At 42.1% G+C, this 17907-nt stretch overlaps 1 protein-coding gene across 1 annotated transcript; it reads right to left on the reverse strand.

Moving 5' to 3' along the window:
* Window positions 1-3344: 3344 nt before the first annotated feature.
* smap2 (small ArfGAP2) lies at window positions 3345-17891 on the reverse strand (the record flags this gene model as incomplete). Its single annotated transcript, XM_083899537.1, has 9 exons — window positions 3345-3461; window positions 4275-4705; window positions 5151-5331; window positions 5462-5613; window positions 6451-6508; window positions 6709-6768; window positions 6884-7048; window positions 8161-8294; window positions 17786-17891. The coding sequence occupies 9 exons, from the start codon at window positions 17889-17891 to the stop codon at window positions 3345-3347; spliced, it is 1404 nt and encodes a 467-aa protein (XP_083755663.1).
* Window positions 17892-17907: the final 16 nt, after the last annotated feature.

Raw genomic sequence — 17907 nt, forward strand, 5'->3', positions numbered from 1 at the left:
GATGATGATGATGATGATGAAGATGATGAAGCCAGTTTGTCCCAGTAACGTCTTCTTGAGAATTTAAGTGAAATGCAAAAGAATATACTCTATTTGATTTTAAAGTAGCATGGACTTTTTTGAATTCTTTTGGCAATAACAATTGGCCGGGCCTTCGACGTAGCATCACGATTGCCACAACATGAGTTGAATCACATTTGCAAGCACTAGACTCAACTAAAAAGGCATGCAATGCATTGTGAATAACTTATTCCTATGATTATGCCCCTCCTTTTTATGATTATTATAATTTCTAATGAAGCATGAGTTTCACATGTCTGTTTGCCAGTGTAGCAGGTGTCAAAACTAAACAGACATCACAGTGGACGCAAATGGACACAGATTTGTCTTCTTACACGTGTGTGACAATGTTAGTAATAACAGCACAAGTTTCCTGAGTAGCCATTTTGTTGTTATTATTATAATTTTTTTTAAAGTGTCTGTCAGTTGATATATGAAGACCACGGTAGCTCCCCCCCCCCCCCCCCCCACTGACGAGACAACCTGTTCCTTATCAAGCCCAGCAAAGCACAAACCTTTACACAACTATCATGGCTTGATGTGAAGGTTTTGGTATTTAATTGATCACAATTACAGTATATTTCCAAGTACACGTGGAAGTTTGATTCCTTGGAATCAAATGTTAAGATAGATTTGCTGGTGTTGGTAGATGACTCGTTGTCTTTTCTTCGCCGTCCCACTGACGAGTGCATTTCACCGGGCAAAGCATAGCAGAGGCGAGGATTTGCAGTTTATGGCAAAAGAAGAAGTAGGAAAAAGGGAGCTGTAATTTTATACCTGTGCTTTGTAAATGTTTTCTATGTGCAGTATTTGATAATGTAAAACTGGTATTTTTGTGGTTTGTACGCTGCAGAATTGACTACTTAAAGGTGCACGTAGTTTTCTAAGAAAATCCAAACCAAACTGAGGAAAAAAGCAACAAAAAAAACAAAACATTTTCCGATTCAGAAGCCTGTATCTGCATGCCCTTTGACATCTGGACGCAAAGTCAATAAAGTTTATTTGAATCACTGAAGCTTCTCTAATGTCTATTATAACGTTTTATGTCAAACTGTGGCCATTAGTGTCTAAAATGGGTACTGCAATCCAAATAAAACAAACGGTTGCCATCATGGGTTGCCAGATCGGTGTCCTAGGTGAGGTCAATCAGGAATTGAGTGAATATTGAGCATGAAAATGAGCTTATTTCTCTCTCTTTATCTGAGGAGTTAATAGTCTCAATCTCTATAGTTCGGCCATTTTTTAAATAAAATGAATTTCATGATCAGAGACATATTTGACAATATTTTTCCACTGTGATTATAAAAACACCAATTTTGTTTCCAGAAAACACGATAAATCACCACACATCAGTATTGCAATTACTTATAATGTAATGTTTATGAGTGTTGACTTCATAATAATGAAAAGTCGGTGCTTATAACAACTTTAAGTCAACACAACATCATCAAAAATGATATTTATTCAGCATGTTTTCACCAGGACAAACATATCTGCAGCTTTTGTGAACATAAAAATCAAAAGGAAAAAATATACAGGTAGGTGTGTGATAAGGAAGATTGTACACAATATCTTTATTGACAACAAATGAAGATACATTCCTTTAAAATATACAGGACGGAAAAAGGTTAAAAGAAGTTAAAAGAAGCCTTGTTGCCCACAGCAGAGTTATTCTTATTCCCATGATAATATTGAGAGTTTGACGCTGCTGCTGCCGTTTAAAGGACAAACCTGTACGGTGTAGAAAAACAGTTTCTGATTTATAGGCAGCAGGAAAAATGTATTTCTGTCTCTCCTTTCGAAATCCTCGCCCTTCACTTCACGGGTTTTACAGCAAAGTGCGATGAAACAACTGATATTTATAGTCGTAGCTTCATGCAGACAAAAAGAGACAACTCAAAACACTGAGGTTCACAATGTGGTTTTGGCCAAAATGACCCCGAACGTTAGCCTCGGTCACAGTTTGCTCAGACATTTAGAATAAAAACATGGAAACGCCGAAAAGACACACGAGTACACACACACACGCGGCTCGACAAAAACTGACTTGAAAAACACATTCGTCGAGATTGTTTTTGTGTGTGTCCGACCCTGATGGACGCGTAAAAGGACAGCGATACGGAGACACATTCATATACGGCGTACGTACGTACAATCAGAGCTGGGTAAACATTCTTCTCATGCAGTTCAGTGGAAGCGTCTGAAACATGACTCATCGTCCGTGACCGTCTCCTCCTATAGTCTCTGCTCCAGATTTGTCTTGTTTTTTTTTGTTTTTGTTTTTAAATTCCTCTTATTTACAGACATTCAGACTTTATTGAGGCCTCTATTGTACAAGGTAGATTCTGGACTTGAGGTGTGTGAGTGTTTCCAGGATTAACGTTGCATGCAGAGTGACTGTGTCACAGTGAATTACAGGAAGAAAGAATGACATTAAAGGAACCGCTAAACCGATCGCTGCTTAATAAAGGTGAAGCGATATTTAGAACGCTGTACGACGATAATAAAAAAGGTTGGCGTTAATCTTTGGTCTGAGAAAATCCAGCGGACGGATTTCTGACATAAAGTTATTGATTTTCCAAATGTCAGCGACAAATTCTTACATTTAAAATATTGTTGTTTAAGCGTTTAGAAAGGGATATAATCGTTTTTGGATGCATGTTTTTCCTTATAGTGCAGTTTGAACGTGTGATGACGCTCACTTAAAGCCTTTTTCCTAAATGTATACTGTTAATAAATAAACATGTAGGCTATGCAAGTTACTGTATATGATATATTGCACGCATTTATGCATTCAAAACGGGTGATTAAAATATTTGGACACAGCTTTTTTTTATCCATGTCTAACTCTTAGTTACTCCCATTTATTTAAAAAGGAAACAATGAAATCCTGCTCTTTTAAGGAGGTTGACATCCATTTTTAAAGCCGACACTAACCCTCTCACTCACAGGAAGATGTGGCCTCTGAACCCTGTTCTCTGGCTTGTCAAAGCAAACATGTTCTGAAGGCAAGTATGGAAATCTGCAAAAAACATGAGAAGAAGAAGGAGAAGAGGAAGCGTGAGCAGAGAGGAGAGAGAAAGAGAGGTAGCAGTGGTATTCCCCCCCACCCACCCCAACTGTCCTTCTTCACGCCGGTCTCCCGCTCGTCCTGTGCTTCCCTGTACATGAGACAACGTCTTTGTGGAGATTGGTCGAATCCACGGATTTCTTCGACTCGTCTTCCCGCCGCCCCCCCCCCCCGTGTTGTTTTGTCACTTGTCATTTATTGGTTCAGATAAAGTTCACTTCCAGATATGTGTGGACATGTGCACTGAACTGGGAGCAGCTGAACCTCCCATGTGTTGACCGCTGAAGCCCACTGTGCCGTTGGTGTTGTAGAGATTCATGCCGGCCATGTGCTGAGATATCGGAGAGACAGAAAACACACATTACTCAAGGTAAAATCTCATATTTTTAAACTTTTTTGTTGTTGTTGAAGTCATTATTCTGCCTCTGTTTGGATTCCATGAACAGGAAATTGTGTAAATTATTATTTATATGCTGCGTCCTTCATCTGAAATCAGGCTATCTACTAGGGCTTTTTGAAATTAGACATTTTGAATATCTAATTGCGATTATTTTGACAGGAATTGTGATTGCGATATCAGAGGGAATGGTCACTTTTACATCATTATTCTCATTTTAATTCAGAAAAACATATTTTAAAGTATCACTGTGTGATGTTTGTGCAAGTCTGTGAGAAGCAAATAATAAGATGTGTATAGATCAGGACAAGAATTAATCTAAAATGATATTTTGACTAGGCTGTATTGTGATTTCCATAAATTTTTGATGAATTTTTAAGCCCTAATACTATCAGACCTGACAGAGGGAGCGTTTGTGTGTATACACTGACAGTGCAGGGGCGGGCGGGGCCAAGAATCATTAAGAATCAAACCCATGAACATTTTCATGGGTTTTTCTCTGTGTCACACTTTTACAAAAGCAGTCTTCCTATTGCCTTCTTCTGTCTTGACATCTTACTTCCTGTTTCACTTCCTGTGTGGAGCGCGGAGGAATGTCGCCGGGCAACACGACAGCTAACCGCCGCTACACTGAAAGAGTCATGTCTGTGTTTCTTCTTCATAGGCTTCATCCACATTGTGTGAACTCATCTAACAATGAAGGTTATAAAGTTGCGTACTACAGCTTTAAATCTGTCACTAACTCACCTGAGAGAGGTTCCACTGTGGCTGCTGGGCCTGCTGCGCTCCATAAACCTGCGGATGTGGTACCGAGGGCAAGCCTCCAGCCTGCTGCTGCTGTCCCATCATGCCGCTCTGCTGCTGCTGTCCCATCACGCCGCTCTGCTGCTGCTGTCCCATCACGCCGCTCTGCTGCTGCTGTCCCATCATGCCGCTCTGCTGCTGTCCCATCATGCCCTGGGCCATGCCCGTCATGTACGGTGACGCCACCACACCCTGTGCGCCCTGCTGTCCCATAACGCCGCCGCTCTGTTGAACTCCCATCATGCCACTCGGTTGCTGTCCCATCATGGCCATCTGTGACGTCGCCATGGCTCCTCCCATTCCACCCATCTGGGCTAAGGAATGGTATGAACCATACGGGTGTGTCGGGTATCCCATTTGGTTCATGTACAACCCTGAAAAAGAAGAAGAAGAAAAGCTCACAAAGAAGGCATAATGTAGTCAATATTTCGACGGTATCTCATGTAGTGATGCTCCATCTTGTTTTAAACCCATTATCACAATAAAATGTGTAAAAAATGATTGCAATCATATATTTTACCCAGGCTCTAAGTGCCGCGGAGCAGCCGATAAGAGCTCCTGCTCACTCTCTGCACTGCCCTGTGATCTGATTGGTCTGAAAAACCGCATCATGCCACAGATCTATTTGTGAGGCTGTAAACTGAGCCCAGAGGAGGTGCAGGAGTGTTTCTCTGTCTCTGTCAGATCACTCGATTTACATTATACTAAAAGGTTTAGTATATTGTACCAAAAACAGCCTACTGTATCTTTACCAAACAGAATAATGCAGCTTTAAAGGAAAAACGACAGTAAATCTTATGAAATGAATGCAATTCTGACCGTGTGTCGCCATGCCGCTCGCGTGCACCGAGGGAGCGGATGCATACAAGGACAGAATGGAGTCCTTGGACAGTTTCTTGACAGCGCCCTCCTCTGCTTTGGGAGCAGGATCCAAGAACAGACTGAGGTTTTCAGGCACAGAGGCAGTCACTCTGCTCTGGGGCAGAGAGTTGGAAACAGGCTTTGAGAGAGAGAATAGACGACGGCAGCACATACACAGTGAAAAGGGTAAATCATACAAAAAAATAAAAAACACTAGTTTAGTCGCTTTCCATAAAAATATAGCATGGTCTGTGCCTTCTGTCTCTTACTGTGGTTTTGGAGGAGGACATGGAGGTAGGTGCTGGCAGAGAGCTGAAGAGATCCAGGGCGGAGTGTGCCAGAGGTGGCACCGCTGAGCTCTCATTACTGTCTGGAACACTTCCTCCACCATTAGACACTGCAGGGCTTGGAGCAGGAGTGTCTAATGTGATCATAGCATGGCTATTATTATTATTATTATCATTATCATTATAATAGTCGTTTCAGGAATAAACCATTTTCACATCATTTCATATCATATTATATTAGGTGGCATTTTATGATGCAGACAAGCTGAGATAAAGTGATCGTAATTAGACCTGTGTGGAAATGTTTATATGTGAAGAGTATGTGTGTGTGAGTGCCTTCTCTAACCCTATCATAACTCCGAGACCGTTTGTGATATCTGGAGAATTCAAAAAACGATAGACTGGCGATCTGTCCAGGGTGTGACCCCGCCTTTCGCTCTATGTCAGCTGAGATTGGCACAGCACCACCCTGTGATAAACGGTTGAATAACTGCCAGATATCTCTTAAGTTGTGATGGTTAATGTTAGGGTTAGATTAATCGAATGCCTCATGTCTATGAGTCTCCTCACTGAGAATGCTGTGTGTGTTCTTGTACTTGCGGCATACTGAGGACCAGCGATAGTTTTTAACCAACAAAGTGAGGCCATTTTTACCAAGTGAGGACATTTTGGCCGGTCCTCACTTTGTTTTCATTGAAATCACTTCTTTGGGTTGTAAACATGCTATACTCTGTTTTTAACAGAGGTCCTCAATTTGGTACCAAAACCTGCTTTCCAGCCCTGGTGTTTCACACACTTTTTGCTCCGGGGCTCCACCTGCAGACATTCTATGGTACTGCAGTAGTTCTTAATAGATGTCAATCATGAAGTAGATATGTGTAAGTGTGTTGATTTATAAAGTGGAAATGCTGGTCCTCAGTATGCAGCAAGTACAAGAATGTGTGTGTGTGTGTGTGTTTGAAGCAGAATACCTAGTCCGAGCAGGTCTGTAACAGTCTGAGAGTCTGTCTTGGGGCTGATTTCTTTTTTCTGTCACAACAGACAAAACAGACATGGATTTATAAAACACATCTGCACGGACCGAGGAGCCACAATAATCCATAAACCAACAGGGTGAAGTCTGATATTTTGACAGTTTGTGTCACACTGACCTGCCTCGTTAATGCAACCACAAACACCTGCGCTTCACAGCTACGGACAAAGAGAGGAACACACAGAGACACACTCACCAACTTCATCTTCTCAAACACAACGGGCTCCTTGGGTATGTTCTCACAGCTCTTTTCTTTCTGAACAGAGAAAACAATTTGCTTTTCACTCTCTCCAACTGGGTTTTTCCTGTCTAATCAACGTATTGAAACACAATTAATGTGTGTGTGTGTGTATTTGCGTGCGCAGACTCACTCTGAGCATCTGGATGTCGATGACTTTATCCATGTACTTCTTCTTGTCGTACTTGTCCCTGATGAAGGCCTCCGCCGACTGGTCCGTCTCGGGACGCTGGAAGCACTCGGGTAAGAAAGCCTCGTAGAGACGTTTGGCTTTGGCGTTTCCCATCTCCTGAACGCACTGCACACACACACACACACACACACACACACACACACACACACACACACACACACACACACACACACACACACACACACACACAGGGCGAATCAAATTTACATTACGGAGCAGAGAAAGAGAGGAAACATTCAACGCACGGTTCATATTGAATATTCAGTGATTTTAAAAAGGAAGTGGAGGACTCCTGCTGATTTAAAAAAAAAAAAAAATGAATGTGCATGAAAAGAAAAGAATTAATGAAAGAAACTGACTGTGGGATATTATCACCCAGGGAAGCACAGTGCAGATTTTTCTCTGCCTTATGAGACAGAGATGAGACGAGCAGCATACTAATGTGTGTCCAATCCACCTACTGTATTTATGTGACACAAGGATTGAAGTTACATGCTGCTTTGTTTTCTGCTCAATTATGCTCAGAATGTGTGGTTTTCTTTTCTTTACTTCTATTAAAAACTACACACTTTTAAGTGAAATCATGTTACGATAACAAGTACCTAACTAAATATGTATGATGTGTATCGTAAATGTTACCATTTGACAGTGTTGTAATGTAACAAAGTACACATACTTTACTTATTTTTGATTTAGTTAAGTATTTTAGTTAGTTTAGTTATGTGTATTTCTAGGAACTTTTACTTTTACTCCACTACATTTCCTCTAACTATCTTTGTTTACTCGTCACTACCAAATAAAATCAGAAGAAGAAGAGTTGCTAATGGTCTGTATTGATATAGAGCTTTTCTAGTCCTGATGAGCCGCTTTAGGTTATAGTTTTCAACCATTCACCCGTTCACACGCTGCAACATGGGGTTCAGTGTCTTGCTCAAGGACAAGTATACAGTAGCAGAGCCAGGAATTGAACCCACAAACTTCTAGTTGAAAGACAACTCTTTTATTTTTACTGCTAAAACTCAAGTACATGATCAGAAAATAACTTTTGATACTTAAGTACAGTAAATGTCATATACTTTAAGATTTTTACTTCAGTAATATTATTAAAAAAAAATTCTACCAAAGTCATATTCTGGTAAGATACTCAATTATTCCTTTGAGGTACTTTATACAAGACTGCACATTTTGATATGTGAGTCTGTGTTGAGACCACTGACCTGGACCTGCTCCTGTGTCCACTCATCCAGGTTGACGGACTTGACCTTGGAGATGTGAACGCCCAGGTTTCGATGGATCCCAGCACATCGGATACAGATGAAAATGCCCAGATTCCAGGATGCCCATCTTGGACCTGCTGAAACGAGAAGAGACAAATTGAAGGTGAGTCTGTGTTTAGAGGACAGCGTCTTTGGAGAGTGCTGATTAAATACCAAAGAAAGGGGTGAGAGAACGTGGTGGAGAGGCTGAAACACTGTTAAAAAAAAAAAAAAAAAGATTAATTTTGATCCAATTATAGCGAGACAAGTCTGAAACCTCAATTATGAGTTTGGACTCGGCTGGGAATACATCTAATCCCATGTAGGTCACGCACTCACGTCCTGACACATAATGGGATAGTTAGCCTACATAAGTAAAAGTGACACATGCACACAAGCCTGGATACGTACAGTACAGGGATGATTGCTCATTTTGTCGTGTGTGTGTGTGTGATGTCGTCATCCACTTTGTCCGTCTTACTGCCACATGTATTATAGATGGATGCAGTTGTTTATATGTGTGTGTGTGTGTGTGTGTGCCACGTTCAGCCTACAGCTCTTTTAGGTTTAAAGCAGAAACACAGAGTTGCGTTTGCTTCTTTCTGCGCTGCCTCCTTCTACCCCACAGATCTGTCAGGATCTTTGTCGACACAGGCAACTCTGAGAGCGGGGGAATAAAAAAAAAACAAAAAAACAACGTTCTCAGGGTATTTTTTCTGCTCAAATTATGCAACCGTTCTCTTCAGAGAGTACAGTCAGCTTCAAAGAGAATGCAGAAGCTCCTCTCCCATCTTGATGTACCTCTCTCTTACACTCCTCTCCCTCCTTGCCTAACTCCTGGTCCACTCTGATGTGCTGTGTCCTTTCCACCACCAGGGGGAAGAGCATCTTTGACTCCCCTGTCAGCTGAAGTCCCCGTGTTGCAAGAACATTCAATGCAAATGAAAGAGGAAGCTGACTTTCAGAGGAGAAAAACATGCAAAAACCATTTTGTCTTTGTGCCAGCCGCAGGAAACACTCTGTCTGTCTGTCTGTCTGTCTGTCTGCAGAGCGGAATAATCGCCCCTTACTTTGGTTGCATCCCGGACTACGCGCGCTAACATCGTCCATTATTCAATATGCATTATTAACAGGAACTCACTGGACTGCAGGTCATTTCTCACGAGCTTCCCATTAGCTGAATTTATGGGACTTTCATCTTGACGCTTGGAAATCAAAGTACACAGGAAGAAAGAAACCAGCCAACATTAAACAGCGTGTCACCACATGGACACTGTTCATCATGTTGACCGTCTGCCTGGAGCATTAGCACGCCGCCTAATAATAGTGGAATTACTCCAGCAAAGCCAGCTTAACTGCTGTAAACATTGGAAGTGGCACAGAGACAGCATAGATTATCAATTGTGTTGAACTCCCTGAACACTAAGAATTAGCTTCTCCTCCTCATTTTTATTCTAATGCTGCTCTGAGTCCTAGCCGCCATTTCTAATCTGTCTCATTCATCACTGCTGCCTCCCTTCTCTTATCCTCAGTGAGGCCATATCTCTCTCACCCAGTCCTATTCTCCTTCCTCCACCCGTTCTCTTTCTGTTTGCCCAATTGTTGCATATAGTGTTTGAATATTGTACCAATTTATGTTTTGTTTTGCACTGTTGTCCTGGTGACTTTAGTCAAGTCTGAATTTTGCATCCATTGAACAAAATGGAGCATAGACATCATTGTGTACTGTAGTTTTCAATCAGGCCAAATTGTGCTTTTGTGTGGTGTCCCACTCGGAGTCATTCTAAGACCCCTTGTGTTCCTATTACACAATCAAGGTTTGGTTACTGCATCTCCATCTGTATCTCGATAAGGTTAATGTTTATAGTAGATGCTGGGCACTAGGTTAACGCACGATGCGTTTCCATGACGACTGACCTGGAAAAAGACGTGCGTGACGTCATGTTTACGTGCCGCGACACCAGAGTCCAGGCACTGTTTACCAATTAGGTCTGTTAGCTGTATTAGCTCCTTTAGCGCCTTAAGCGCGCCTACAGTCGAACCGGAGCGGTCTGTTTATTAAACGAAAAGAGCAGCGCTACAAATAACCAGCGCACCTGTGTACTGAGTATGTGTGCCTCAGTTTTTAAAGTTTAGCGTTTCTTCACTGACTCATTTTAACAATCGGGAGTCAGGTAAACATGATGTCACTTAAGTCTTTTCTGGTCAGTCGTCATGGAAACGGGTCATGCGTTAAAGTTGCCGCCACGGCTGTCATGTTAACGCGTCCAGCACTAGTTTATAGGCATAAAAAAATACTTCTTCTGAGGCAAAATCACACTTGGACATGACTTCTTCATGGTTCTGAGAACAAAAGTTTGAAACATAATTATATCTCTTAAGTCTAATCGGTGAAAATCTTGTGTTTAAAATGATTCAAAATGAGTTGACATTGTCAGATCAAGAAGTACGTTGGTTCCTTGACTCTGCTGTTGTTTAGTTTACCATTACTTTACATATTAAAGTATTTTTGGGGAATAAAAACAACGTTCTCAGGGTACTCATCGAGCCAACCTCGTTTTAAGACACTTCTTTTACAAAACACGTCAGACTTCCATTCATCCATTTTCGCCCGCTTTGTCCTCCACGTGAGGATCACAGGGGGTAGCTGTGCCAATCTGACATAGCAAAAATAAAATCTATTTAAGCTAAATTCAATGATCCGCACAAATGTATCACACAAAACTAGCCTCATTGGTTTCCAAAGAAAGATGCAGCGTGACTACCAGCATATCTGTCCAGCAACAGTTCACACTTCAGGTACTTTAAACAGATTTAGTAGGAAGAGAGTAGGAGGAATAGACATCTAAAAAGGGAAACAGCCTCTTGCAGAGTTGATGTTTCATTGCATATTTCTCCATCGCCGAGTTCTGCTTTTTCCTTCTTGTGATCACATCGAATCACTGGCAAACAATGAAATATTCAAGGTCTTCATTTATTAGGTCAGACCACCCAAAAGTAGAGGGTTCGCAGGGGCAATTGATGAATCACCGTCAGGGGAGGAGACGGCACGAAAAAACTGAGTCATCGCACCGTGGACGTCAGCCGTCTGACGACCAGCTGTGATGCACGCAGGGTCATTACGAGGACAGACGTGGCGCTTACAGGTACAAATCTGACACCTCATTTACTCAAATCCTTAAAGGACTAGAAACAGAAGCAGAAACATGTAAATGACACACACACACGGAGCAAAAGTAAGCCCTGGTAGTTAGTTATTCAGTTAAGAGTCTAATCTGTGTGTGGAGAGAGCACAGCAGTGAAATCACCAAGGCAACGTGAACAACAGATCTTGGATTTTGGCTTGAAGAGGTAATTCGGCTATTAAAGTAAATTGTGCAGCTCATGCTTTGACTGTTCCGTGTTCTATTCACAGTTTTAAGTGCTTATCAATGTTTGGTACTTCATATCCATAACCGGGGCCCTTGACTGTGAACTCACGCAGCAGCAGCAGCAGCAGCAGCAGCAGCAGCAGCAGCAGCAGCAGCAGCAGCAGCAGCAGCAGCAGACTTGGGCTTACGTGCTCGTGTTTGCCCGGGGGTCAGACACAGACATTATTGGAATCTGTTTTATCTATTTAAGCCCTGTGGTGTCGGCAATTCCAGCTAAATGCTGTTGCATGCTGAAATAATAAAAAATACGCCGCCATTAAGGCGGAACGATTTTGGATAAATGTCTAATTGCAATTATTTTGACAGGGATTGCGATATCAGAGGGATTATTCTCATTTTCATTCACAAAAACACATTTAAAATGATTACTTTGTGATATTTGTGCAGATCTGTGACAAACAAAGATGTGCCCTTCAGGCTGTAGAATAAGACATGCTTAGAATTTATAATAGGTCACATTAAGGAATGATTAACCTACCACCTAACAGTCAGGATTCATTGTGTAATAGTGTTGTTTAATTTGAAATCACATGTGATAAACTTCTTCTCATGAAGCCAAAGAGAATCACACAACACACTTATCATTGTCTGATATATGACTGATTTACACACACACACATTTGCTTGATACAGCTCATTAGCCTACATCCCACAAGGATGAACGCGGCGCTCTCTCGTGCACCTGCTTAATCCCACAGAGGCTCAGTCACCCTCGGTGGATTCCCACACAAACATGAGTTTACTGTAGAGATGACACCGTCAGTCCAAAGACCCAGAGGCCACGCAGTGACCCAGTCTCGGTCTGAGCCAAACAGATGGACCCGTTTCGATAATTTACTAATACACAGCGACCATCTGCGCGTTACAGTGTGAGCGTCTCACGACCCATGACTGTGATCCTGCAGGTGAGTCAGTGAGTTTGACTGGATAATACATCGAAACATGAGTGGGACACTGAATCACTGTGTAGGTTTACATTCTTTTCATTCTTTCCTTCTAGGAACAGCACGGCACCACTTTTTCATGTACAACCTAGAGTTTGTACCGATATCAGTCTGAGGCAGTCATGTTAGGCTTTTTAAACTACGAGGAAGTGTCACAAATAGAACCAAGAAAGAACAAACCCACAACATGACTCATCTAAAATGCTTTTTATTTATATTTTTACACGTTTACACGATCTATCTGAGATCTGATCCGGTGATTTCAACCCGATACAGATACTGTGTATCGTGCATCGCTTCATCCTCTACTTCCTTTAATAGTTTGCTTTATTCTACGCTCTTAGAAATAAGGGTTCCAAAATGGTCCATCTACAAGGGCTGGGGGTTCCACCAAGGACCCTTTTAAATCCCTTTATTCAGGAAAGTGGTTTTAAAGGGTTCTCTGGAGCAAAATGGTTCTTATAGGAACCATTAGTGTTACCAAGAACCCTTGAAAAACCCTTTCTTCGGGAAAAGGTTTTTCAGAAGCAAATGGTTCCAGGTAGAACCTCAACTCTTGTAGTAGGACCGTTTTGGAACCCTTATTTCTAAGAGTGTATCATAAACATGGGTGTAGGAGAGAGTCCATAATCCCCTCATATAACTGCTTTTTAAAGTATTGTGATCTGTTTTTTTGGGCTGTATAACATGTTATCACCTTGTGTCCCTGGTGTTTTTTCCACCTATCGTCTTATTCTAACAAGTTTGCATGTTTTATACGTTATTGTAGACACTTGTGCCCCTGAACAGGTCACTGACCTCCTTTTAAATGCTTCAGTATTTCAACCTGATCCTTTATTATCAATCTGGAATGATAAAAATATTCCAGGAATAATGTGCAGTGTGTTTTTTGACCTATCAGTTTATTTGGGCCTCAGCGACCCAGACAGTGTCCACTGTGATATATACTGTGTACTCAATCAACAAGTCCATTGGGTGGCATTGTGTGACTTTGAACTCTGTGCCAAGTCGACGGACGCCAAACAGCCAATTACCTGCTCGTTTCAAAATAAAATCCTCGCTGGCTCCTGATTGGATGAGATTATGGGTCGGTAGGAGAGAGAGAGGAGGTGAGGGGAGGGGCTGCGGTGGAGGGATAAGGCATGACATCGCCAGGTGATGTCTCCACGGGCAACCGAGGCCCAGTATGTACGTAAACACAAGTACAATGAGAGGAGACAATAAAAGAGGGCAGGCTTTTTATGCAGGCGAGCGCACGTACACACACACACACATGGACACACACAGCCCCTTGAGACTAAAGCCAGAGGTGAGAGTGTTGACTACATTATACACTTGCCTCACCCTCTCTCTCCCCATCTGCTCATTACTGTCTGGTAGTGTTGAGAATTTACAGTAGACGTTTGTCACTGTGAGGCAGCGAGAGGAAAACAACAACAAATAATGCAGAAAGCCATGTGGTTCAGAGGACAAGAGAAAGACAGAAAAAAGCCTTTGTGTGTGTTTTTTTTTTCTATTATTTCTTTCTTTCTATCACGAGCTGGTGTAAGAATAGTCCATTTACTCCATACATCTCACCACTTCCTCTTCTTCACTCAGCCAGAGGGAGGAAGGTGGTAAACGTGCAGCAAAGCTCTGTCAGAAGCAAACAAGATTAGAGCAAACCTCATCATGGAACCATATGGCCCAAGCTCTGACTCTCTAAGAGATGGAAACGTGCACGTGCACGTGCGTGTGTGTGATTGTGACTGAGATGCACAGAAGCGTAACACTTACACATTCAAGAAAAATGTGCTAATAAGGTTGTAGGTAGAGCATCTCCTTTCATACATTATGCAACACTTTTTTTTTTTTTTTTTTTACAACAAGGTGAGAAATGAGAGCGTGTCTGTATGAAACCACTGTACTGGATTATCTTATTATGTGTTTCTTAGTTGGAGTGAATGCAGAAACTCTGAATGGGGAAAGTGCACGAGTCAATTATGTAAGATATGTTCACATTTAGAGAAAAGTAGATGATAAAGTATAGAGCATATAATACAGGGCTATTCTACTAAAATTTCCAGAGGGCCAAGCTTTTTTCGGTCAAACCCTGTACTACTATTTTGTGTTGCATGTACAGTAAACGGATACAAAATGTTATAAATTATTTAGCACTTATTTATTGAAATAGCTGCTAGTTTTGTGCAAAAAAAGCTAAGTAACAAAACCACCAACATTCAGGTACAATACAATTTGCGATTAGTGCAAAAAGGTTACAGTTACAGTATAACAGTCACAAATGGCTCTTACAAAATTAGAGGTAACAAATATAAACAACATTAAGGTGCGATGGCCACAAAAGGCTATTTTAGCAGAAATATAAGTAACAGTACCAATAATATTCAGGTACAATTGCTACGGTTGCCTTTTAGTGCAAAAAATAAACGTTACAGTACCAACAAGACACAGGGACTGCTTCAGTTGGCTCATAATGCAAAATATTATGGAACAATTACGGCTGTACTAGTATTTGCCAAAAAACGCAAAGTGTCGCAAAGTGCCAGAAATAGGTGAAGCTACGGTTTTATTGGCTTTTTAATAATACCGTCATTATTTATGGGTTAATGGGCCACGGGCCGGTCCAAATTGCTTGAAGGGCCAGTTCTGGCCCCCGGGCCTTAAGTTGAATAGCCTTGATGTAATATAAATGAGTGTGTTTGACAGCTGGTATCCAAACATGGCGCCAGCCAAATAGTGATTCATTTAGATTAGCTTTTACGTTCATGTCTAAACTTTTATGCCCCACGAGAGCAAACACAATCATGTCATGTATTAAGGTTTCAGGATCGAGAGAAAAAGAAGAAGCCGGTCATATTTTCTAAACAGCTACTTGACCTGCTCATTGGCTCGTATGAAATATTTAGTGACGCTCCATCAGCATCGCAGATCATTTTTTCCCCCCCCTACATTTGGCAGCTTAAGGACGTGAAAGAGATACAGGAACGCAGACACGGAGAAACAAAGACGTCAACACAAAGGCAGACACACACAGAGAGAGAGAGGGAGAGAGTGATCTAATAAAGAGAGAGGCTGAAAGAAAAAAACCCGAATGTTGAAGTGACTCAGATTTATTTCCAGGGCTACGTGGACACGAAATGTGATTGTCAGATTGTCGGATTTGTGTCATTTCAGGTTGTCTCGATCTGATATGACGCCATGCAAGAAGAACGTAGGGAAGTTCTGTCCTCTAGAATTAAACCTCACACACTATGACTTAGCTGTTTCAATCTCCCACATGATATATCGTCTTCCCTATTTCCAAATATATCTGTTTAGTCATGAATGAGAATGCAGATTACAAGGTGTGACTGGACTGAGATACACTCCAAAATCATCTCTGTCCACCTGTCTGTGTCTTATCTAACAGCTCACTCCCTGTTAAACGCAGTAAAGCTTCTTAATTGTATTATAATTCTATTATACCTAATGTTTCCATAAGCTATTATCACATTATGCCTTGAGCTTGTAGTGATTTATGTTCTTTGAGTGCCATCACAGGAGAATATATAGACTGTAGCGGTGGTAGCTCAGTGGTAGAGCGAGTCGTCTTCAACGCGAAACAATTGGGGGTTCGATTCCCCAAACTCTGCTAGTCTGCATGCTTGGGCAAAGCTACTTGACCCCAGGTTGCTCCTGATGCCAGTGTGTGTGTGTGTGTGTGTGTGTTTCAATGGGTATGAATGATGTGCTGTGTGAGTGAATGAATATGTGAATGGCAAAACTGTAGAGTAAAGCAGCTTTGAGCGCTCATCCAGAGTAGAAAAGTGCTGCAAAAAGTCCATGTCTGTGTCAAAGTGTGTGTCCAACTGTGCTATGTCAACCACTGAGTCAACTCGTGTCTCTCCATGTCAACATGTGTCCATCTCTATGTCAACCTCTGTGTCCATCGCTATGTCAACCTCTGTGTCCATCTCTGTCAACCTCTGTGTCCATCTCTGTCAACCTCTGTGTCCCTCTCTATGTCAACCTCTGTGTCCATCTCTGTCAACCTCTGTGTCCCTCTCTATGTCAACCTCTGTGTCCATCTCTGTCAACCTCTGTGTCCCTCTCTATGTCAACCTCTGTGTCCATCTCTGTCAACCTCTGTGTCCATCTCTATGTCAACCTGTGTGTCCATCTCTGTCAGCCTCTGTGTCCATTCCTTGTCAACTTGCATGTCCATCTCTGTGTCAACCTGGGTGTCCATGTCTTTGTCAGCCTCTGTGTCAACCGTGTGTCCAACTCTGTCACCTGTGTCCATCTCTGAGTCAACCTGAATGTCCATCTCTGTGTCAGCCTCTACGTCAACCTATGTGTCCATCTCTGTGTCAACCTGTTTGTCCATCTCTATGTCAACCTATGTGTCCATCTCCGTCAACCTGTGTCCATCTCTATGTCAACCGGTGTCCATCTCTACGTCAAACTATGTGTCCATCTTTACGTCAAACTATGTGTCCATCTTTACGTCAAACTATGTGTCCATCTCTATGTCAAACTGTGTCCATCTCTATGTCAACCTGTGTCCATCTCAACGTCAACCTGTGTCCATCTCCGTGTCAACCTGTTTGTCCATCTCTATGTCAACCTATGTGTCCATCTCAACGTCAACCTGTGTCCATCTCTATGTCAACCTGTGTCCATCTCTACGTCAAACTATGTGTCCATCTCTATGTCAAACTATGTGTCCATCTCTACGTCAAACTGTGTCCATCTCTGCGTCAACATACGTGTCCATCTCTATGTCAACCTGTGTGTCCATCTCTACATCAACCTGAGTCAACTTGTGTGTCTCTCCATGTCAACTTGTGTGTCCACCTTCGTTAATTCCAGTGGTCCTGCAAACCTAAACAGTCTTGCAAAGTCTCCCAATAATATTTATATTATGATATTAAATTGATTTCTAGATCAATCTAATCCCACTCTAGATCCTCACTATTGATCAGAGACAGTTGGTGGAGCATGGTATGATGTAGCAACAGCAGCAGCAGCAGTAAGCCATGCTTCATTCTTGAGAGGATGCTGTCTTATTGCAGCACACTACAATGTAATTGGCCAACAACTGATGAATGCACCGCCGCATTTTGTAGCGTAGTAAATGAGAAAGAGGAGTCGATCCACACACACACACAAACACAGACACAGGCTGTTCTCCGCGCACAGACACACTGACACAGGACAAGAATGACCCACCTTTTGATTCGCAGTCCGCGCAAAATTTATTCTCGTCCAGCGCCAGCAGAGAGTTGAGGACAGCCTGGTATCTGTCAACGTCTTTCACAGATTTGCCCGTCATCATTGCACCGGTCCACCGC

This window comes from Microchirus variegatus (assembly GCF_963457635.1).
Source record: "Microchirus variegatus genome assembly, chromosome: 13".
NCBI lineage: Eukaryota > Metazoa > Chordata > Actinopteri > Pleuronectiformes > Soleidae > Microchirus > Microchirus variegatus.